The sequence below is a fragment of the Bos javanicus genome, chromosome 3, assembly GCF_032452875.1.
Source record: "Bos javanicus breed banteng chromosome 3, ARS-OSU_banteng_1.0, whole genome shotgun sequence".
NCBI lineage: Eukaryota > Metazoa > Chordata > Mammalia > Artiodactyla > Bovidae > Bos > Bos javanicus.
In genome coordinates this window covers 11,762,412-11,786,338 of record NC_083870.1, presented here as the reverse complement: position 1 = coordinate 11,786,338, position 23,927 = coordinate 11,762,412, and the positions used below count along the sequence as shown (strand labels likewise).

At 38.7% G+C, this 23,927-nt stretch overlaps 1 protein-coding gene across 1 annotated transcript; it reads left to right on the top strand.

Annotated features, from left to right (window-relative positions):
* Window positions 1-14,148: 14,148 nt before the first annotated feature.
* LOC133238819 (T-cell surface glycoprotein CD1b-3) lies at window positions 14,149-22,231 on the top strand. The gene is made up of 6 exons (XM_061402360.1): window positions 14,149-14,376; window positions 14,602-14,868; window positions 15,534-15,812; window positions 16,033-16,311; window positions 16,756-16,849; window positions 17,894-22,231. Exons 1-6 carry the CDS (start codon window positions 14,316-14,318, stop codon window positions 17,913-17,915), a joined length of 1,002 nt encoding a protein of 333 aa, XP_061258344.1. The 5' UTR covers window positions 14,149-14,315; the 3' UTR covers window positions 17,916-22,231.
* Window positions 22,232-23,927: the final 1,696 nt, after the last annotated feature.

The following is a 23,927-nucleotide window of genomic DNA, read 5'->3' as shown; positions in this document are numbered from 1 at the left end:
GTACAGGGAGGGAGGAGGGAGGAGGGTTCAGGATGGGGAACACATGTATACCTGTGGTGGATTCATTTTGATATTTGGCAAAACTAATACAATTATGTAAATTTTAAAGTAAAATAAAAGTAAAAAAAAAAAAAAAAGATGCAGGTTTGCTCCCTAGGTCAGGAAGATCCCCTGGAGGAGGGCATGGAAACCCACTCCAGTATTCTTTCCTGGAGAATCCTGTGGACAGAGGAGCCTGGTGGGTTCCAGTCCATGGGGTCATAGAGAGTCAGACATGATTGAAGCAACTTAGCATACACTCACAGTATCATCACAGAAAGAAAGAAAGAAAGAAAGTGAAGTAGCTCAGTCATGCACGACTTTTTGAGACCCCATGGACTATAGCCTACCAAGCTCCTCTGTCCATGGGATTCTCCAGGCAAGAGTACTGGAGTGGGTTGCCATTTCTTTCTCCAGAGGATCTTCCCAACTCAGGTATTGAACCTGGGTCTCCCACATTGTACGCAGACGCTTTACTGTCTGAGCCACCAGGGAAGCCAGTATCATCATAACAAGTTATTTTTCTTTCTGATATGTTTGCAACAGATAGAACATCTAATAAAGCTAGGTACAACAGCAGAATTATATTGGGTTGGCTAAATAGTCATTTGTTTTTGTCTATAAGATGGCTCAGATAGCACTTAGTTATCTTTAACTTCATTTGAAACAATTTTGCTAGATTGTAATGTGACAGTATATCACAATCAGTCGTATCAGTGTGCATTAAAAAATCTTATCAAAATTGGTGAAGTTTTGTGTAGTCATTGAATATTAAAGATGGAAAAAAGCAATTTTTTATGTTTTTTCATATTATGCTTTATTACTTCAAGAAAGGTAATACAACTGAAAAAAAGGGAAAGATTTGTGCAGTATATGGATAAGGTGCTGTGACTGACTGAATGTGTCAAAAGTGGTTTGTAAAGTTTCATGCTGGAGATTTTTCATTGGATAATGCTCCACAGTTTGGCAGACCATTTGAAGTAGATAGTGATCAAATTGAGACATTAATTGAGAGCAATAAATGTTATTCAACTTGGGAGATAGCCAGCATACTCAAAATATCCAAGTGAAGCTCTGAAAATCATTTGGGTTAGCTTGGCTATGTTTAATTGCTTTGACATTTGGATTCCACATCAGTTAAGTGAAAGAAAATTCTTGACTATATTTCTGCATGTGATTCTTTATGTTGCAGCAATGAAAACATTTTGTTTTTAAAACAAAGTGTGATGGGTGATGACAAATGAATACTGTACAATAATGTGGAATGTAAAAGTTTATGAGACCAGTGTAATGATACACCAGAATCAACAAAGCTGTTCTTCATCCAAATTAAGTGATGCTGTGTATCTGGTGGGATTGGAAGGGAGTCCTCTGCTATGAACTTCTTCTAGAAAACCAAACAATTAATTACAACAAGTACTGATCCCAATTATATCAACTGAAAGCAACACTCTACAAAAAGCATCCAGAATTAGTCAACAGGAAACACGTAATCTTCCATCAGGATAACACAAGAATGCTTGTTTCTTTAATGACCAGGCAAAAGCTGCTACAGCTTGCCTGGAAAGTTCTGATTTATCCTCTGTATTCAACAGACACTGTACTTTCAGATTTCCATTTGTTTTGATCTTTACAAAATTCTTCTAATGGAAAAATTCAATTCCCTGGAAGGCTGTAAAAGGTACCTAGAACATTTCTTTGTTTAAAAAGATAAAAGTTTTAGGAAGATGGAACTATGAAGTTGCCTAAAAAATGGCAGATGGTAATGGAACAAAATGAATATGTTGTTCAATAAAGGTCTTAGTAAAAATGAAAAAAAAAGTGTCTCTTATTTTTACTTAAAAACTGAAGGAACTTTTTGGCTAATCTAATACTTAACATCAATGATTCTAAAGACATGACTATATTAATCAAACAAGTTTAAGAATGTTTCTATACGAGAACTGATTTAGTACTGAATACTTCCCAGATCCCATGGATCTGAATTCATCCTCATCAATTTTCTAAATATTTAGAGGCATTTAATTTGCAAGTGCTTACTTTTAAGTTCATTAACTGGAATTCAATTATGAGTTAATTTTCACATGAAGACAGACCAGAGATCTCATAGCTTTTCTGCCTGAGTTATAAAAAACCTCCCTGCACTCTTTCATTTTTTCCCTTGAGTCTTAGGAATTAGAGATGATGTGCATAAGTGTTCTTGAGAGCTCTGATAGAACATTTACATCAAGGCACAAAGGGAGAGGAATACCAATTCCTTTTCCTGGGAGTGTAGCTGAAGATCTCTTTGATTTTTGCAAGAATATCCTACAAGATGAAACAGAGCTCTAATTACCCACACTAAATTATTCATAGACAAATAATAAATCAAAGCAATGAAGAAAGGTCTCTGAGAGTTTCAGTTCTCTAGTCCCTGAAAGGGATATTCCCAATGAATGCCCCATCAGAGACAAAATGAATGACCAAGGCTAGTCTAAAAGGGAAAATCCCAACCAATGCTTTGACACAGGTGAAGCCCAATGCAATAGAGAGCTCTGTTACTAAAAAAAAACTCATCTCAACTGGCCAGTGCAAATACTGATACACATACACACACACAAACAGCAAACATGGAAACAAATAAGCTACTGTCATACAGACAGAAAATCAGAGGACATGTAGTCTCTTAAGTCTACTTCCACACCCAGATGGAGACCTCAAATAGATTGGCCCAGTTCTTGAAAAAGAGTATACCCAGAGTGGCTCTCAGGGAGACCTGAGTGGCTCAGTTCCTGTCAGGGAAATAGCCCAGATGGAGTGGAGGGATTTCCCAGTGCTAGCTGGAGCAACTTAACCTTACGTGACACTGAAAGTGGATTGTAGTTTCAGATGTTTCTTGAATCCAAACAGCCTTTCTTGTGGGGTGACTTGTACCTATCAGAGAGAGTCCCTTCCAGTTTTCTGAGCAAAGTGAGCCCCAACATCTGCTAGGGACTCAGGGAAGGGGCCACTTCTGGTTGACCTGCCATGGGCACAGGCTCCTGGCTGCCTTGCCAAAAATGTTACTGAGCATAAGTCCAGGTGCCTGAGGCACAGTGAGGTCAAACAAACTGAAATAGACTCTGGAGCAGAGGAAGGTTTTTGCAAGTCCAAGCAAGGAGAGCAGGTGGCTCATGCTCAGCAATCCCAAACTCCATGATAGTTTTGGGGAAAAGTTTTTATAAGCAAAATGTTGGGAGAGGGCTGGAGGATGTGTGACTTTCTTCTGCTTGGTGATGAGGTAACAAGGTGATATTCCAGACTCTTAGGCTCAGTCTGAAGTTGCTATCCTCCACTTAAGTTGGTATTCCCTGTGGAAGAACTCAAAGATTTTGTTATGTCCATTCTTTGAGGAGGAATCAGGACATTTTCTCAAGGCTGCCCTATTGTTTCTTGATTGCTTCTTCTTTTTTTCTGCATTCCCTCCCTTCCCTGATTAGCAACTGTTTGGATCTGCCTTTTGGAACTCAGGAAGGTAAAAAAGGCTGAATAAAGTCTATTTCCTACAAATAAGGGACAGGGGACAGAAAAGCTTTTGTGCCCAGGAGGGTATCAATGTCCTGCTCAATTTCAGTAGTAAATGTAATTTTCAAAATAAAAAATTCCTATGGTTTAAGACAATCTTGCTTATATTACAAACTGTGATATTTATCACATTTAATTCTGAGCTTTAGGCCAGATAGAACAGTGCTTTAAATATCTGCATGTACATGATTATCAATGCACACATACACACACTAATACACACACACTCACACAAAGAATGGGTAATGTGAGGTTAGAGAGATGAGGCAAAAGGGATGAGACAAGAAAGAGGGGCTATTGAGATTTATGGGCACAGAGTCCATGATGGCTTGCCAAAATTGTTACCAAACACAAGTTTATGTGCCTGAAGCAAAATAGGACAAATGTAAGAGTTTGAAACAGAGGAAAGTTTAAACAAGGCCAAGCAAAGAGAATCAGTGGCTAGTACTAAAAAATGTCAAACTCTATGATGGTTTTGGGGAAAAGATTTTATAGGCAAAATTTGAGGGGGTAGGATGGCAGGGTGTGTGACTTTCCTTTGTTTGGGGGTGAGGTAACAGGACAATGTTCCTGGAATCTTGTCTTCATACTGGAGTAACCATCCTCCATCTGTGGTGATGGCTTTATTTCCTGAAGATGAACTTCAAGATTGCTTCGTAGCCTCTTTGAAGAGGAACTCTTCCAAAGGCTGCTCTAATGTTTATTGATTGTTTCTTCTTTCTGCATTCTGTCCCTTCCCTGATTGATGTTGTTCAGTTTCTAAGTCTTGTCTGACTCTGTGACCCCGTGGACTTCAGCATGCCACTATCTCCTAGACTTTGCTCAAATCCATGTCCATTGCATCAGTGATGCTATCTAACCATCTCATTCTCTGTTACTCCTTTTGCTTTCAATATTTCTCAGCATCAGGGTCTTTCCCAATGTGTTGGATCTTCATATCAGGTGGCCAAATCTTTAGTTTCAGCATCAGTCCTTTCAATGTATATTCAAGGATGATTTCCTCTACAATCACCTGGTTTGATCTCCTTGCAGTCCAAGGGACTCTCAAGAGTCTTCTCCAGCACCACAATTCAAAACCAGAAATTCTTCAGCATTCAGCCTTCTTTATGGTCCAACGCTCATATCTGTACATGACTACTGGAAAGATCATAGCTTTGACTACAGGGACCTTTGTTGGCAAAGTGATGTCTTTGTTTTTTAATACGCTGTCTAGGTTTGTCATACCTTTTCTTTCAAGGAGCAAGCATCTTTTACTTTCCCTCATTAGTAATTGTTTGAATCTACCTGTTGAAACTCAGGAAACAGAAATGAGGCCACATGAAACCTATTTCCTATAATCAAGGAACAAGAGACAGAAAAGCTTTTGTGCCCAAGAGGATATAACAGTGTCCTGCTAGATTTTAATGGTAAATATAATTTTGATCTCAAAAATTACTATGGCATAAGACAATTTTGCTTAAACTGCAGTATGTATCAAATTTAATTCTGGAATTTGATTTCTAGCTAAAAGAAATGTTTTAAATGAGTTTCCTGCATGTAAATTATTGTTGACACATAAACATATACACATTCACACAGACACACAGACACACACACACATACACACACACTAACACACAAAGGAGAATGCAAGGTTAGATGAGGCAAGAGAGATGTGATAAGAAAGAGGGATCATTTAGACACTTGTAAGAGGTAATGACAAAGTGCCAGAGGAGATGGGCTGTGGGGAGGGTGGTTAAATTGGATGGATAAACCAATGTAACTCTTCTAGATTAAAACAGAGTGGAAGCTGAGCAATTGTTTAATATTACCCTCTTATTTCACAGATGTGGAAATAAAGGATTGGGGAGGTGAAATAACCTTTCAACATCACATGGTAGCTTTCCCAAGGTAATAAATATGAAAAAAGCTGAGTTCAAGGAGAACAGCTGAAAGTCAGAGACATTAAAATAAAATCTAGGAGGAGCCAAGATGGCGGAGGAGTAGGACGGGGAGAACACTTTCTCCCCCACAAATTCATCAAAAGAGCATTTAAACGTCGAGTAAATTCCACAAAACAACTTCTGAATGCCGGCAGAGGACATCAGGCACCCAGAAAAGCAACCCAACTCTTCGAAAGGAGGTAGGAAAAAATATTAAAAACAAAAAAAAAGAGACAAAAGAGGGAGGGACGGAGTTCCGTCCCGGGAAGGGAATCTTAAAAAGAGAGAAGTTTCCAAACATCAGGAAACCTTCTCACTGCCGAATCTGTGCCGAGCTTTGGAAGCACAGAGGGCAACATAACAGGGAGAAAAAAATAAATAAACAATTTAAAACTCGCAGATTGCGAGCCCTACGGTAACTCCCCCAGCAGAGAAGCAGCGCAGACGCCTGCATCCGCCATTAGCGAATCGGGGCTGGGCAGGGAGGCGCGGCGTGGGCTGCATCGCTGAGAGTAAGAATCTGGCCTGAATACCCTGAGCGCTATCTGAGCGAAATAATTTGGGCTAGCAAACCAGACTGTGGGATACCTACCACGCGAAAAGCCAGCCCTAACCTAAGACCGCCAGGCCCGCGCACGGAACAAAGGACTGAACAGAGATAGCCGGCTGCAGATCTTCCCCCTCCGGTGACAGGCAGCCAGAGCCGGAAGGGGGCAATCGCAGCCCCAGAGAGACATTATCTATAAAATTGTAAGCAGGCTTCTTTGCTAACTAAAACTTCTTGGGGGTCTGGACGGTCAACATCTGCCTGAGAAGGTGCGCCGGTTTTACATCCAGATAACCGAGTGGCGGGGAGGCGATAAGTCGCAGCATTGGCGCTCGCCTGGGAAGAGCAAATTGGCGCTCGGACCTGGGAAGAGTACAAAACGCAGGCCCAACTGAGTCTGCGCCTCTGAGGACTACCCGAGTGCCTGAACCTGAGCGGCTTGGACCTGGGAGGTGCATGCAGCCCAGGGCCAGCCTCGGATTGTTCCCGGCGGAACAACCTAGAGTCCGAGCAGTGTGGACAGGGAGGCTACACGCGCCGTGAGCGGGGGCAGACCCAGGGTGGCTGAGGCACTGCGAGCCCACGCCAGTGTTATTTGTTTGCACCCTCCCTCCCTCCCTCCCCACAGCGCGACTGAACAAGTAAGCCTAAAAAAAAAAAAAAAAAAGTGTCCTCCACCGTGCCCTTTGAGTCAGGGCGGAAACCAGATACTGAAGAGACTAGCAAACAGAAGAAGATATAACAGAGGGAAACGCCTTGGAAGCTACAGGCAATAGATCAAAACCCTGTGGTTACTACAGACTACATAGGAAGGGGCCTATAGATCTTGAGAAATATAAATCTGACCAAGGAACTAGCCAAAAATGAACTGAACCCACAACACCCACAAAAAAAGAAACAAAAAAGTCCTAGATATATTTTTATTATTTTTACGATCATTCTTTCTTTTTTTTTTTTTTTAAGAGAAAAAAAAAATTTTAAGTCCTCTATTGTTCCTTTAATTTTCACTTTTATAACCTATTACTTTGCAAAAAAAAAAAAAAAAAAAGACCCTATTTTTTTCTTCTTCAGCAAACTTCATATATATATATTTTATAATTTTTTGACCTTGTTTTTTTTGTTGTTGGTTTTTGTTTTTTTCTTCTTTTCTTTAACATTGTATTTTTGAAATTCCAAACTCTACTCTAGATTTTTAATTTTCGCTTTTTGGTATATGTTATCAATTTTGTACCTATAGTTTTTTTTTTATATAATTTCTGTGATTTTTTTTTTTTCTTCTTCTTCTCTGTTTCTTTCTCTTCTTCTTTTATATAACATTGTATATCTGAAATTCCAAACTTTACTCTAAATTTTCAATTTATGCTTTTTGGTATTTGATATCAATTTTGTACCTGTATTTTCTTTATAATTTTTGTGACATTGTTCGTATTTGTTTGTTTGTTTTCTCTCTTTATTTTTCTTCTTCTTCTTTTTTTTTTTTTTTTTAACATTGTATTTTTGAAATTCCAAACTCTACTCTAGATTTTTAATTTTTGCTTTCTGGTATTAGTTATCAATTTTGTACCTGTACTTTCTTTATAATTTTCACGACCTTGTTTGTTTTTGTTTGTTCATTTTTCCTCTCTTTCTTTTCCTTCTTCTTTTCTTTAACATCGTATTTTTGAAATTCCAAACTATACTCTAGATTTTTAATTTTCGCTCTCTGGTATTAGTTATCAATTTTGTACCTGTACTTTCTTTATAATTTTTGCGACCTTGTTTGTTTTTGTTTGTTCGTTCTTTCTCTCTTTCTTTTCCTTCTTCTTTTCTTTAACATCGTATTTTTGAAATTCCAAACTCTACTCTAGATTTTTAATTTTTGCTTTTATGTATTTGTTACCAATTTTGTACCTTTAAGGACCCAATCTTCAGGACCCATTTTTCACTAGGGAGTGAGATTACTGGCTTGACTGCTCTCTCTCCCTTTGGACCCTCCTTTTTCTCCACCAGGTCGCCTGTGTCTCCTCCCTAACCTCTCTCTACTCTACCCAACTCTGTGAATTTCTGAGTGTTCCAGACGGTGGAGAACACTTAGGGAACTGATTACTGGCTGGATCTGTCTCCCTCCTTTTCATTCCCCCTTTTATCCTTCTGGCCACCTTTGTTACCTTCCTCCTTCTTCTCTTCTCTGTATAACCCCGTGAACATCTCTGAGTGGTCCAGTTGTGGAGTGCACATAAGGAAGTGACTACTGGCTAGCCCACTCTCTCCACTATTGATTCACCTCATCTCATTTGGGTCACCTCTAACTCCCTCCTCCCTCTTCTCTTCTCCATGTAACCCTGTGAACCTCTCTGAGTGACCCTCACTGTAGAGAAACTTATCATCTTTAATGTAGATGTTTTATCAATGGTGCTGTATAGAAGGAGAAGTTTTGAAACTACTGTAAAAATAAGACCGATAATCGGAAGCAGGAGACTTAAGTCCAAACCCTGACTCCAGGGAACTCCTGACTCCAAGGAACATTCATTCACAGGAGCTCATCAAATGCCTCCATACCGACACTGAAACCAAGCACCACACAAGGGCCAATAAGTTCCAGGGCAAGACATACCAAGCAAATTCTCCAGCAACAAAGGAACACAGTCCTGAGCTTCAAGATACAGGCTGCCCAAAGTCACCCCAAAACTATAGACATCTCATAACTCATTACTGGACATTTCATTGCACTCCAGAGAGAAGAAATACAGCTCCACCCACCAGAACACCGACACAAGCTTCCCTAACCAGGAAACCTTGACAAGCCACCTGTACAAACCCACACACAGTGAGGAAACGCCATAATAAAGAGAACTCCACAAACTGCCAGAATACAGAAAGGACACCCCAAACTCAGCAATTTAAACAAGATGAAGAGACAGAGGAATACTCAGCAGATAAAGGAACAGGATAAATGCCCACCAAACCAAACAAAAGAGGAAGAGATAGGGAATCTACCTGATAAAGAATTCCGAATAATGATAGTGAAATTGATCCAAAATCTTGAAACTAAAATGGAATCACAGATAAATAGCCTGGAGACAAGGATTGAGAAGATGCAAGAAAGGTTTAACAAGGACCTAGAAGAAATAAAAAAGAGTCAATATATAATGAATAATGCAATAAGTGAAATTAAAAACACTCTGGAGGCAACAAATAGTAGAATAACAGAGGCAGAAGACAGGATTAGTGAATTAGAAGATAGAATGGTAGAAATAAATGAATCAGAGAGGATAAAAGAAAAACGAATTAAAAGAAATGAGGACAATCTCAGAGACCTCCAGGACAATATTAAACGCTACAACATTCGAATCATAGGGGTTCCAGAAGAAGAAGACAAAAAGAAAGACCATGAGAAAATACTTGAGGAGATAATAGTGGAAAACTTCCCTAAAATGGGGAAGGAAATAATCACCCAAGTCCAAGAAACCCAGAGAGTACCAAACAGGATAAACCCAAGGAGAAACACCCCAAGACACATATTAATCAAATTAACAAAGATCAAACACAAAGAGCAAATATTAAAAGCAGCAAGGGAAAAACAACAAATAACACACAAGGGAATTCCCATAAGGATAACAGCTGATCTTTCAATAGAAACTCTTCAAGCCAGGAGGGAATGGCAAGACATACTTAAAATGATGAAAGAAAATAACCTACAGCCCAGATTATTGTACCCAGCAAGGATCTCATTCAAGTATGAAGGAGAAATCAAAAGCTTTTCAGACAAGCAAAAGCTGAGAGAATTCTGCACCACCAAACCAGCTCTCCAACAAATACTAAAGGATATTCTCTAGACAGGAAACACAAAAACGGTGTATAAACTCGAACCCAAAACAATAAAGTAAATGGCAACGGGAACATACTTATCAGTAATTACCTTAAATGTAAATGGGTTGAATGCCCCAACCAAAAGACAAAGACTGGCTGAATGGATACAAAAACAAGACCCCTACATATGTTGTCTACAAGAGACCCACCTCAAAACAGGGGACACATACAGACTGAAAGTGAAGGGCTGGAAAAAGATTTTCCACGCAAATAGGGACCAAAAGAAAGCAGGAGTAGCAATACTCATATCAGATAAAATAGACTTTAAAACAAAGGCGGTGAAAAGAGACAAAGAAGGTCACTACATAATGATCAAAGGATCAATCCAAGAAGAAGATATAACAATTATAAACATATATGCACCCAACACGGGAGCACCACAGTACGTAAGACAAATGCTAACAAGTATGAAAGGAGAAATTAACAATAACACAATAATAGTGGGAGACTTTAATACCCCACTTACACCTATGGATAGATCAACTAAACAGAAAATTAACAAGGAAACACAAACTTTAAACGATACAATAGACCAGTTAGACCTAATTGATATCTATAGGTCATTTCATCCCAAAACAATGAATTTCACCTTTTTCTCAAGCGCACATGGAACCTTCTCCAGGATAGATCACATCCTGGGCCATAAAGCTAGCCTTGGTAAATTCAAAAAAATAGAAATCATTCCAAGCATTTTTTCTGACCACAATGCAGTAAGATTAGATCTCAATTACAGGAGAAAAACTATTAAAAATTCCAACATATGGAGGCTGAACAACACGCTGCTGAATAACCAACAAATCACAGAAGAAATCAAAAAAGAAATCAAAATTTGCATAGAAACGAATGAAAATGAAAACACAACAACCCAAAACCTGTGGGACACGGTAAAAGCAGTCCTAAGGGGAAAGTTCATAGCAATACAGGCACACCTCAAGAAACAAGAAAAAAGTCAAATAAATAACCTAACTCTACACCTAAAGCAACTAGAAAAGGAAGAAATGAAGAACCCCAGGGTTAGTAGAAGGAAAGAAATCTTAAAAATTAGAGCAGAAATAAATGCAAAAGAAACAAAAGAGACCATAGCAAAAATCAACAAAACCAAAAGCTGGTTCTTTGAAAGGATAAATAAAATTGACAAACCATTAGCCAGACTCATCAAGAAACAAAGGGAGAAAAATCAAATCAACAAAATTAGAAACGAAAATGGAGAGATCACAACAGACAACACAGAAATACAAAGGATCATAAGAGACTACTATCAACAATTATATGCCAATAAAATGGACAACGTGGAAGAAATGGACAAATTCTTAGAAAAGTACAACTTTCCAAAACTGGACCAGGAAGAAATAGAAAATCTTAACAGACCCATCACAAGCATGGAAATTGAAACTGTAATCAAAAATCTTCCAGCAAACAAAAGCCCCGGTCCAGACGGCTTCACAGCTGAATTCTACCAAAAATTTAGAGAAGAGCTAACACCTATCCTGCTCAAACTCTTCCAGAAAATTGCAGAGGAAGGTAAACTTCCAAACTCATTCTATGAGGCCACCATCACCCTAATACCAAAACCTGACAAAGATCCCACAAAAAAAGAAAACTATAGGCCAATATCACTGATGAACATAGATGCAAAAATCCTTAACAAAATTCTAGCAATCAGAATCCAACAACACATTAAAAAGATCATACACCATGATCAAGTGGGCTTTATCCCAGGGATGCAAGGATTCTTCAATATCCGCAAATCAATCAATGTAATACACCACATTAACAAATTGAAAAATAAAAACCATATGATTATCTCAATAGATGCAGAGAAAGCCTTTGACAAAATTCAACATCCATTTATGATAAAAACTCTCCAGAAAGCAGGAATAGAAGGAACATACCTCAACATAATAAAAGCTATATATGACAAACCCACTGCAAACATTATCCTCAATGGTGAAAAATTGAAAGCATTTCCTCTAAAGTCAGGAACAAGACAAGGGTGCCCACTTTCACCATTACTATTCAACATAGTTTTGGAAGTTTTGGCCACAGCAATCAGAGCAGAAAAAGAAATAAAAGGAATCCAAATTGGAAAAGAAGAAGTAAAACTCTCACTATTTGCAGATGATATGATCCTCTACATAGAAAACCCTAAAGAGTCCACCAGAAAATTACTAGAAATAATCAATGACTACAGTAAAGTTGCAGGATATAAAATCAACACACAGAAATCCCTTGCATTCCTATACACTAATAATGAGAAAACAGAAAGAGAAATTAAGGAAACAATTCCATTCACCATTGCAACGGAAAGAATAAAATACTTAGGAATATATCTACCTAAAGAAACTAAAGACCTATATATAGAAAACTATAAAACACTGGTGAAAGAAATCAAAGAGGACACTAATAGATGGAGAAATATACCATGTTCATGGATTGGAAGAATCAATATAGTGAAAATGAGTATACTACCCAAAGCAATTTATAGATTCAACGCAATCCCTATCAAGCTACCAACAGTATTCTTCACAGAGCTAGAACAAATAATTTCACAATTTGTATGGAAATACAAAAAACCTCGAATAGCCAAAGCGATCTTGAGAAAGAAGAATGGAACTGGAGGAATCAACTTACCTGACTTCAGACTCTACTACAAAGCCACAGTTATCAAGACAGTATGGTACTGGCACAAAGACAGAAATATTGATCAATGGAATAAAATAGAAAGCCCAGAGATAAATCCACGCACATATGGACACCTTATCTTCGACAAAGGAGGCAAGAATATACAATGGATTAAAGACAATCTCTTTAACAACTGGTGCTGGGAAATCTGGTCAACCACTTGTAAAAGAATGAAACTGGACCACTTTCTAACACCATACACAAAAATAAACTCAAAATGGATTAAAGATCTAAACGTAAGACCAGAAACTATAAAACTCCTAGAGGAGAACATAGGCAAAACACTCTCCGACATACATCACAGCAGGATCCTCTATGACCCACCTCCCAGAATATTGGAAATAAAAGCAAAAATAAACAAATGGGACCTAATTAACCTTAAAAGCTTCTGCACATCAAAGGAAACTATTAGCAAGGTGAAAAGACAGCCTTCAGAATGGGAGAAAATAATAGCAAATGAAGCAACTGACAAACAACTAATCTCAAAAATATACAAGCAACTCCTACAGCTCAACTCCAGAAAAATAAACGACCCAATCAAAAAATGGGCCAAAGAACTAAATAGACATTTCTCCAAAAAAGACATACAGATGGCTAACAAACACATGAAAAGATGCTCAACATCACTCATTATCAGAGAAATGCAAATCAAAACCACTATGAGGTACCATTTCACACCAGTCAGAATGGCTGCCATCCAAAAGTCTACAAATAATAAATGCTGGAGAGGGTGTGGAGAAAAGGGAACCCTCTTACACTGTTGGTGGGAATGCAAACTAGTACAGCCACTATGGAGAACAGTGTGGAGATTCCTTAAAAAACTGGAAATAGAACTGCCTTATGACCCAGCAATCCCACTGCTGGGCATACACACTGAGGAAACCAGAAGGGAAAGAGACACGTGTACTCCAATGTTCATCGCAGCACTGTTTATAATAGCCAAGACGTGGAAGCAACCTAGATGTCCATCAGCAGATGAATGGATAAGAAAGCTGTGGTACATATACACAATGGAGTATTACTCAGCCATTAAAAAGAATACATTTGAATCAGTTCTAATGAGGTGGATGAAACTGGAGCCTATTATACAGAGTGAAGTAAGCCAGAAGGAAAAACATAAATACAGTATACTAACGCATATATATGGAATTTAGAAAGATGGTAACAATAACCCGGTGTACGAGACAGCAAAAGAGACACTGATGTATAGAACAGTCTTATGGACTCTGTGGGAGAGGGAGAGGGTGGGAAGATGTGGGAGAATGGCAATGAAACATGTAAAATATCATGTAGGAAACGAGTTGCCAGTCCAGGTTCGATGCATGATGCTGGATGCTTGGGGCTGGTGCACTGGGACGGCCCAGAGGGATGGTATGGGGAGGGAGGAGGGAGGAGGGTTCGGGATGGGGAACACATGTATACCTGTGGCGGATTCATTTTGATATTTGGCAAAACTAATACAATTATGTAAAGTTTAAAAATAAAATAAAATTGGAAGAATTAAAAAAAAAAAAATAAAATAAAATCTATAAGTGAAGGACTAGAGTGGAAATGAGAGGCAGGGTGGGAGCCCAAATGTGTGGGAGGAACGTTTTTCTGTGATGTGCAATGTAGGTCAGAGATTTGTCAGTTGGAAGAGAGAGGAAGTTATTATAGAGGTAGTGAGAAAAAAGTTTGCTGAATTAGAGATCAAATGCCAATTCTGAGAGTCAGAAGTTCTACTTCCCATTGAAATGCTGCTTCTGCCACTTCTATTGCTAGCAGTTATTGTCCCAGGTGGTGACAATGAGGATGGTAAGAGTAACTCTCACTGTTCCCAGCCCAGGTCAGGGGCTCTGAGCAAAAACATGCTGCACCAGCAGTAAGGGTCTGGGCTCTCCTGTCTCCCGCGTGCTCCCCTATTCTGGAGGTTGGGGCTGGAGCCAGGAATGTTTAAGCTTCTATGTTGTTATTCAGACTCTGGGTTCTTTTCCATCCTAATTCTTTCTCCTCACTCTTCTTATCCTTTCACCACCACAGCATTCCAGGGGCCAACCTCCTTCCATCTCATCCAGATTTCGACCTTTGCCAACAGCACCTGGACTCAAAATCAAGGCTCAGGCTGGTTGGATGATTTGCAGATTCATGGCTGGGACAGTGACTCAGGCACTGCCATCTTCCTGAAGCCCTGGTCAAAGGGCAACTTCAGTGATGAGGAGGTGGCTGAGATGGAGGAACTATTCCGAGTCTACTTCATTGGGTTCACTCTGGAAGTGCAGGATATTGTAAGTGAATTCCAGTTTGAATGTGAGTACAGTCCTCTGAACTGGGGATATTCACTATGACTTTTCTCTTTCTTGGTTCAGACTCCCTCTGATCATGGTCCTCTCCTTCTCTTTTTACCCAAGTGTGTGCATATACCCCTCCAGAGTATTGTCCAACTTTGACTCCATATGTCCACCAAGTATCCCAGATTCTTCCTGTTTCTTGCAGTCTTCTGTGATAGATGAAATTCCTCTTTTGTAGCCAACTCCTGGTTTGTTTGTGCATAGCTTGCTTCTCTCAGATCCTAAGGAAAAAGCTCTTTTTCCTACCTTGTGCCTGAGTGAACTAAAGTGTGACTTCTCCAATCCATTGCTCAAGCAACTGTTGCCTGATCTCTTCTCTCTGTGTAACTCTCCCTTTTACCCTGGAGTGCTGCATTCCTGACTCCATCACACATTGCTCCTCTCCTCTCCTCTTGCCCACCCAACTTCCTTACAAGAGTCCATCTCCACTATTTACAATATGCATACCTCTCCAGAATGCTCGTCTTTCTGAAAAGTCTCTGAGTACAGCAATTGGTTTTTGGGTCATCATTTCATATCTTTGACCTTTCTTTCCATCCAAATCCAAAGTCCCATGTCCTTTCCCCATATCTTTCTTTCTTGTGTGTTTTAAAATCACTATGTCTCTGTTTTCTTTCTTTATAGACCCGTTTGTGATTCAGGGCATAGCAGGTTGTGAGCTGCATTCTGGGAAGGTCATACAAAGCTTCTTGAGAGCAGGTTTTGGAGGACTGGATTTCATGAGCATCAAGAATCGTTCATGTGTGCCTGAGCCAGAGGGAGGCAGTGATGCACAGTGGTTTTGTGTATTCATTACTCAGTACCAAGGCATCTTGCGTATCATAGACACACTCCTCTCAGAAACCTGCCCCCGATATCTCCTGGGTGTCCTCGATGCAGGGAAGGCGGAACTGCAGAGGCAAGGTTAATCCTGTTTTCTCCCCAAGACTTTCCTATTTCACTTCCCACCACCTTCTTTAAATTTAAGAGTAGGAGGTACCTATGAAGAGAGGGGTTTAATCAATACATTATTTGGTTTCCAAAGAAGTGGAAGAGGTCATTGTCCACACTTGTGGGTTTCTGACTCTGTATGCTCTAGATCAGAGACATAACTTGATACTCTTTCTACCCCTTCCTACCCCAGTGAAGCCTGAAGCCTGGCTGTCCAGTGGCCCCACTCCTGGGCCTGGCCGCCTACTGCTGGTCTGCCATGTCTCAGGATTCTACCCAAAACCTGTGCGGGTGATGTGGATGAGGGGTGAGCAGGAGCAGCCTGGCACTCAGCAAGGAAACATCATGCCCAATGCTGACTGGACTTGGTATCTCCGAGTAACCCTGGATGTGGTGGCTGGGGAGGCGGCTGGGCTGAGTTGTCGAGTGAAGCACAGCAGTCTAGGAGACCAGGACATCATACTGTACTGGGGTGAGAAGGAACTGGGGATGTGAGAAGATGGTCCTCAAGAACAGAGAGAGGGCCTGGGGAAGGGGAGGGATTTGATGGGGCAGATACAGAGAGACGGAGGGAGAGGGGGAAGAAAGAGAGACAGAGGGAGAGGTAGGAAGGGAGAGGAAAAGAGAGAAAGATAGAAATTGAGGTTTATTTCTGGGACTACAGTGCTGAAGGAATGAAAATAATGATCTAAGGTATAGAATAGGTAAGAATGAAGGACTATTGACTGGGTGGGATGGGGCAAGAAGGAGAGACTAAGGGTGGCTGTGACTATATGACATCTGGGAATAAGAGAAAGGGAACCAGAGATGTCCGTAAGCAGGTAATGGTGCTGCTGACACTCGGGTGGGCAAGAGGGCCAGAAGAACTAGTGAATGGGTTTGAAGTGACATCCTTGTGTCCTCTCCATATTGCCAGGACACCCCAAGTACATTGGCTTGATATCTGTGGCAATAATAGTGCCCTCCTTGATCCTTTTGATATGTCTTGCATTATGGCTTTGGAGGCGTTGGTGAGTTTTCATTTTTAATCTTTCCTTTCTGTCCATTCTCTCACTCATTCCATTTCGTCTACTACATCATTCTAGTCTCAGCATTTCCATCAGAACTTTTCCCCTTTCTGCCCAACTCACTTTTTTATGTAAATCTAATTTTTTTAAAGTTATGGTAAAATATACATGACATAAAACTTACCACATTAGTAATTTTAAACATAAAGTTTAGTAGGATTGAGTACATTCACATTGTATGCAACCAATCTCTAGAACTCTTTTCATTTTGAAAAACTAAATGTCTATGCCCATTAAGTCCCATTCCTCATTCATTGCTCTTCCATCCCTTGGCAACCTTCATTTTACTTTCTGTCTATAGAAATCTGACTGCTTTAAGTAATTCTTATAAGTTAAATCATCACTATTTTTCTTTTTGTGACTGCCTTATTCCACACAACACAGTGTCCTCATCATTCATTCATGTAGCAACACATATTAGTATTTCTTTCCTTTTTAAGACTGTATAACAAATTTTATCTATTTATCTGCCAATGGAAGCTTGAGTTGATTCTACTTTTTGGCTATGTGAATACTGCTGCCATGAACATAGCTACACAAATATCTGTTATGTAGAGTAATTTTGTTTGCTTCTGTTCTTTTTTATTTAATTTTTTTTGTCAGAATATAGTTGATTTAAATATTGTGTTACTTTCTGTTGTACAGCAAAATGAATCAGTTATACATATATCCACTCTTTTTAGAATAGAATATGTGGGAATAGAAATTCCCACATAGATCATTACAGAGTATTGAGTAGAATTCCCTGTGATACACAGTAGGTCCCCTGTTAATTATCTATTTTATATATATTTATGCGTATGCGTCAATTCCAATCTCCCAATTTATCCTTCACTCCCTTTCCCCTAGTAACCATAAGATTGTTGTGTAAAACTGTAACTCTATTTCTACTTTGGAGATAAATTTATTTGTATCATTTTTTAAATTCCACATGTAAGCAATGTTATAATTTGTCCTTTTCTGTCTGACTGCTTGTGTTCTTAACAGGTCATATCAGACTATCTTGTGAGCCCTCGCCGTGTCTTCTTTCCCATTTAGAGCAATTACCCAGGAGCCCAGAAACTCAGGTTGACAGCTCAGGAGTCACTCTCATTATATTTCATCAAATGGAAATGGCAACCCACTCCAATGTTCTTGCCTGGAGAATCCCAGGGATGGGGGAGCCTGGTGGGCTGCCGTCTATGGGGTCACACAGAATCAGATACGACTGAAGTGACTTAACAGCAGCAACCATCATATTTGATCAAATCAGTGTTCTGATAAGCTTTAGATAAATCATAATTCATACTCTGGTGGAAAAATGATAAAAAATTGTACATTATAAGACAATATCACTAGTAGAATCCACATAGATTTCAGATGTGAAGTGTGAGAAAGAATGTATCTCAGACTAAATGAAATGATGTACAGGACTAAATTGTGACATCCCTTTGGCTTCTTATTTTATAACATTTTTTTTTTACTCCTACTGAAATATCATTTGTCAAAGTGAGCTAACTGTATTTATGCCAAGATAATCATATTTGCAGAGATGACCAGCATTTTAACTTAATTTCACTGTATCTGCTTGGATGATTTTCTATCTTGGAGAAGCTGAGCTCCTTCTTCCTCCAGGAAGCCTTCGTTGGTCCTACAATAGAAGTAACCATCCCTTGACTAATGTCATGCAGAGATCTACTTTCCTCTTTACCCAGAACATTGCAGTTCTTTATGTTTTTCTTTTTCTTCTTATGCGTTCTTTGAAAGAAAGTTCTTTGCAAGGCTTGCTCTAAGTGAATCCTAGGCAAGATCTCTTATGTATGTGTTTGTATAGTAAAATAATCTGAGTTGATTGCCATGTTAACAGTCTTTTTTTTTTTTTTCAAAATAATCTCCTTTTTTTCCTTTTTAGTTAATATTCTGAATTTTCCTCTTACTAAAACATATCATACTCTCCTTATTTCTACCCTGAACACTTCTGAAGAAAACTACTTGTGCCGATACTGTATCTATAGTTTGCCTATAAAAATTCACCAGAGAAATATCTTGTTCATCATTATTTAGTGAGCATGAATGACAGGCAGGATGTGGAAGGGGTAATGGTGCAGGTGGATTGTTAAATATTCAAGCAAATGAGTCAAGAGGACTTTCCTTGCTCTTAGGGGCTTTGATATCTTTGTTTTATCATGTCAGTTTTATCTCTGACTTTTGTTTACATTTTCTTTTTCTTTTTTTTTTTTTGCCTATTTCATACTTTTATAGAAACTTCTTTTTTTTTTTTTTTGGCCATACCACCTGGCATGGAGGATCTTAGTTCCTTTACCAGGGATGTAACATGTGCCCCCTGCATTGGAAGCATGGAGCCTTAACTGGTGGACTACCAGGAAAGTCCTGATACTCTGTTTTAAAAAATCCAAACTCATTTTAATTAAAACAGCGGATGGTGTAGTGTTGGGGGCCAGAGTGAGGTACTCCGCCCATGACAAAGGTCATGAGGAAGGAGGCTCGACATACGCAAAGGCGGGATCGAGCCTCAGGAGTCCCCCTGGAACTCCTCGAGCATCTACCCCCATAACCAGAGCCTGCCTACTTTACTACTTTGTGCTCTTACCTACACCTCTGACTTTACGGGGAGCTGTCCCCAACCACCTCTTTCGGAGGAGTTAACCTAGAGCTCCAGTCAATAAAAACTCTTGGGTGTGACAAGAGTGTTTTAACCTACAAACTCCTCTGAAGGTTCTCTGGCCTGCCTGACAGGCTTGTCCGGCCACATGTGATCGCTCACAGCCTCCCAACCGTGAGAGGCACAAGATGCTTTAAACCTTCTAAAAACAGGTTCCTTAGAAAAGTTAGAAAACTATTAGTATAAGTATAATGGGCTAATTAGAAATTGTGTTGGTGAAGGGTTTTTCATTTGTTGAGCCAATGTTTGTTGCTAAGTCTCCATATCCCCTGCCCTTACACACATTAATGAATATATAGAATTAACCTTTGATATTAATCACGTTAGACCTTAGGCTAAGTAAATTCTTTCCTTAACTAAAACCCACTACACCCTCACCCTGTAGGAATGTAACTTTATTTGGGTGGCATCTGTTTTGAGAATAATCAGCCCTGGAGAAATAAGTGTCCTGATTGACTGACCGCTGTCACAAGGAGAGGGTCGTAAATTGTCAGCAGGCCCCCTGGCCAGAAGATGATGTAACACCCCTAAGACCTCTGTATACATTTGTGTGAAGCACCTGACTTTAATAAAAGTCAGGACTGCTGTCCCCACGTGACTTTTGTATAACATCTTAGTGTATAAAAACAGACTCTGGAAAATAAAGAATTGGGATCAGTTTCTCGAAATACTGGTCTCCCCATGTCGCTCTCTCTCTCACTCTGGTTGAGTCTCCATCTGGAGCGCCGAACCCACCATGCTTACTAATTATGCCTGGGCTTCTAAGATCCGACCGGGGAGGCCTCAGTGTCTCCTCTCCTTCGGGAGAACGGAAGGACGCCTGCGGCCTACGTAAGTGGTGCAAACTTCTTGTCTTGAAGTTTTATTGGTCTCCCGCGTAAACCAAGCCACTCAGCCTCTTTTCTCCACTGAATTTTCCTACTGAGCTATCCTTATTCTATTACTCTTTATATCTCTAATTAATATCTAATTGAAGCTATTGTATCCTGATCTTCGCCTACGCCGTCTCTCCTTCGAATACCCTGGATCAGCCGGGGCTGGTCCCCGGCAGTGTAGAATATGAGTATATTTTTTGTAGGACTTGGGAAAGGAGGTTAGAGAAAGCAGAAGTTTTGGAAAAGCCAGGAGTGCTGGAAGCAGTTCTGCCACCTGAATATTTTAGGACGATGTGGACTTTAGGATTCAGGCAGGGTAGGGAATGACTAAAAACATATTTTTTCCTCCTCTCTATTAGCATATATGGTTGTTTCTCCAGGATGCATTAAACTCCAACTCCAACCACTCTTACAGGATAGGTATGCTGTTGTATGCTTCACTGCACCCTCTGCTAAGGCCAGGGCCCTCATCAGTGTGTTTCTTGGAGTGTGGACTATGAATCAGCTGCAGCAGTAGTGCCTGTGAGCTTGTTAGAAGAAATTTTCAGGCTCCCATTCTCTAAACCTACTGAAACAAAAAATCCTGGAATGGGGACCAGAATTCTGTTTGCTAATAGGCTTAGGGTATTTGGATGTACTCTTAAGTTTAAGAACCTCTTGTCTAAAGATTTCTCAAGCCCTAAACTTCTGACACTTTGGGCTGATTAATTTTTTGATATTGAAGCTTGTTCATTGGACTGTAGGATTTTTAGCAGTATCATTGACCTCTATTCACTAAATGCCAATAGCACCTTCCCAGTTATAATAAAAAAAATATATTTTCAAATATTTTGAAATGTCCCTAGGGAGCAAAATTGACCCCAGATGAGAACCAAGATCTGAGATAATGAACAGCATTTCACCTCCTCCTGCAATACTTGGTTGGAATAATTGCTGATCTGACCTTATGGAAGTCTATAGTTATATTTGGTGTTTGAAAAAGGAGGAACTCTCTCTTCATCTGGATGGTATGATGCCTTCAAAGCTCCAAGTTGATATAGAATTTTGTTCCATGGGTAAAGCTGGCCCAGGAATGAAGTTCTCAAATATAACAGAATAATGACAGAATCAAAGAGTAGATCAGTAGACTGACCTACTTCTGGATATTTTAGTCAATGAACACAAGGAGTTTTATTTTTCTTTGTAAAACAGCTAAGTTAGAGTTTTATTTGCTTCAAAGTTCTGATGTTATTCTGCTTTCTGGTGTTTTGCTACAACTGTCATATCCTTTTTACACCTTTCCTCTTTTTCTTTACTCTTCTCATTCTCCTCCTTCCCCCATGTCAGCCTTCCTCAGAGGTGGCTTCTTGAACTTATGGTTTTCCTCTAAAAACCTGACCTTGGAAAATATTAATTTACTCATGAGTTTAACTATGATCTCTGGATGAGTGACTTTCAGAAATAGGTCTTAAGTCTTAAAATACGAGGGCTTTGTATGAGAGTATGCAGGCACGTGTATGTGTTTGCATGATGTTTTTTCTTAATATACTGAAATATTAAAAAAAATATTTTGCCTTTGTTGCCAGTATCTGTGTTAAATTGACTTATTAAGTTTAATATTTTATCTGTGGATCCTTTTGGATTTTCTGTGCATACTCTTATGACAACTTTAAATAAGAAAATTCCTATTGCTTCTTTCAATCCTTATGCTATCTTTTATTGAATTTTCTTGCCCAGTTGTATTCATTATGAATGTCATTACACTGATGAATAGAATAGACAGCTGGCATTCTTATCTTTTTACTTGGATAAGAATTACTCAAGAATTAGTATGTTATAATTTCTATAGTATTTCATGTATGCTTTTTATCAGATTAAGAATAGTTTCTTTCAAAGTTGCTAAATTTTTTTTGTTATTATATTATGAATAGCTAGGGGCTTATTCTGCATTTCTTGAGATAACAAATTGTTTATATCTTTCTTTTACTTTTAATGCCATGAATCACACTTTTTGATTCTCAAATGGCAAAACAAAAGTGTGTTTCTAAAACTTATTTTGTTTGTAATATATTGTATAGATTCAGTTTGCTAATCTTTTATTTACAATGTTTCATTTTTTTAAATTCTTATAATTTTCTCAAGAATTATTTCGTTGAGGGTTTTTTGCCTCATAAATTGAGACATCTTTCCTCTGTTTCTATCCTCCAGGAAAGTTTTTATTTTTTTATTTTATATTTCTTCATATTAAAAAAAATATTTTGGAGGAAGAGTTTTAAGTTTCACTGCTAATTTAAAAAATAAAATTATTTTTTCAAGTTGTCAATTTCTTTTTTGTGTCAACTTTGGTAAGTTATGTTCTAAAAGAATTTGTACATACAGATGGCCAACAAGCATACAGAAAGATTCTGAAAATTGCTAATAATTAGAGAAATGCAAATCAAAACTGCAATGAGGTACCACTTCACACTAGTTGGAATTGCTATCATAAAAACAACGACAACAACAACAAAAACACAAATAACAAATGCTGAAGAAGGAGAGTGTAGAGAAAAGCGAACCCTCATACATTTTTGCTGGGAATATAAATTGGTACAGTTACTATTTAAAACAGTATGGAGGTCCCTCAGAACAACTAAAATAGAGTTGCCATGGACTTCCCAGGTAAGGAATCTGCCTACAATGAAGGAGACACAAGAGATGTGGATTCAATCCCTGGATTGGGAATAACTACTGGAGGAGAGCATGGCAACTCATTTCAGTATTCTTGCTGAAGAATTGCATGGATAGAGGAAATAGGCAGGCTATAGTTCATGGGGTTACAAAGGGTTAGACACACCTAAAATGACTGAGCATGCACACATATGGTACATATATACAATGAAATACTATTCAGTCATAAAAAAAAACAATGAAATAATGCTATTTGCAGCAACATGGATGGACCTAGGGAATTATCCTACTAAGTGAAGTAATTCAAAAAGAGAGACAAATATATGATATCACTTTTATATATGGAATCTCAAATATGACACAAATGAACCTATCTATCTATGAAACAGAAACATATTCACAGACATAGAGGACAAACTTGTACTTTTCAAGGTGGGGTGGGATGGGGGAGGAATGGATTGAGACTTTAGAATTATTGGATGCTCACTAAAATATAGAATGAATAAACAACAATGTCGATAGCACAGGGAACTGTGTTCAGTAACCTGTGATAAACATGATGGAAAAGAATATAAAAAAGAATGTATATATAAATATATAAATAAATAAATAACACTTTGCTATACAGCAGATTTTCACATTGTAAGTTAACTATATTTCAATAAAATAAATCAAAAAAATTTGTTCGAGTTGTTCAAATTTCTAATTTACCATTGGCTTGGGCATGATATCTTTTTGTCATGTTAATGTCTATTAACATGTTTCTATAACATCATTCTTAGATTTCTTAGATTTGATTAATTTCCTAGAGTGGCTCACAGAATTCAGAGAAACA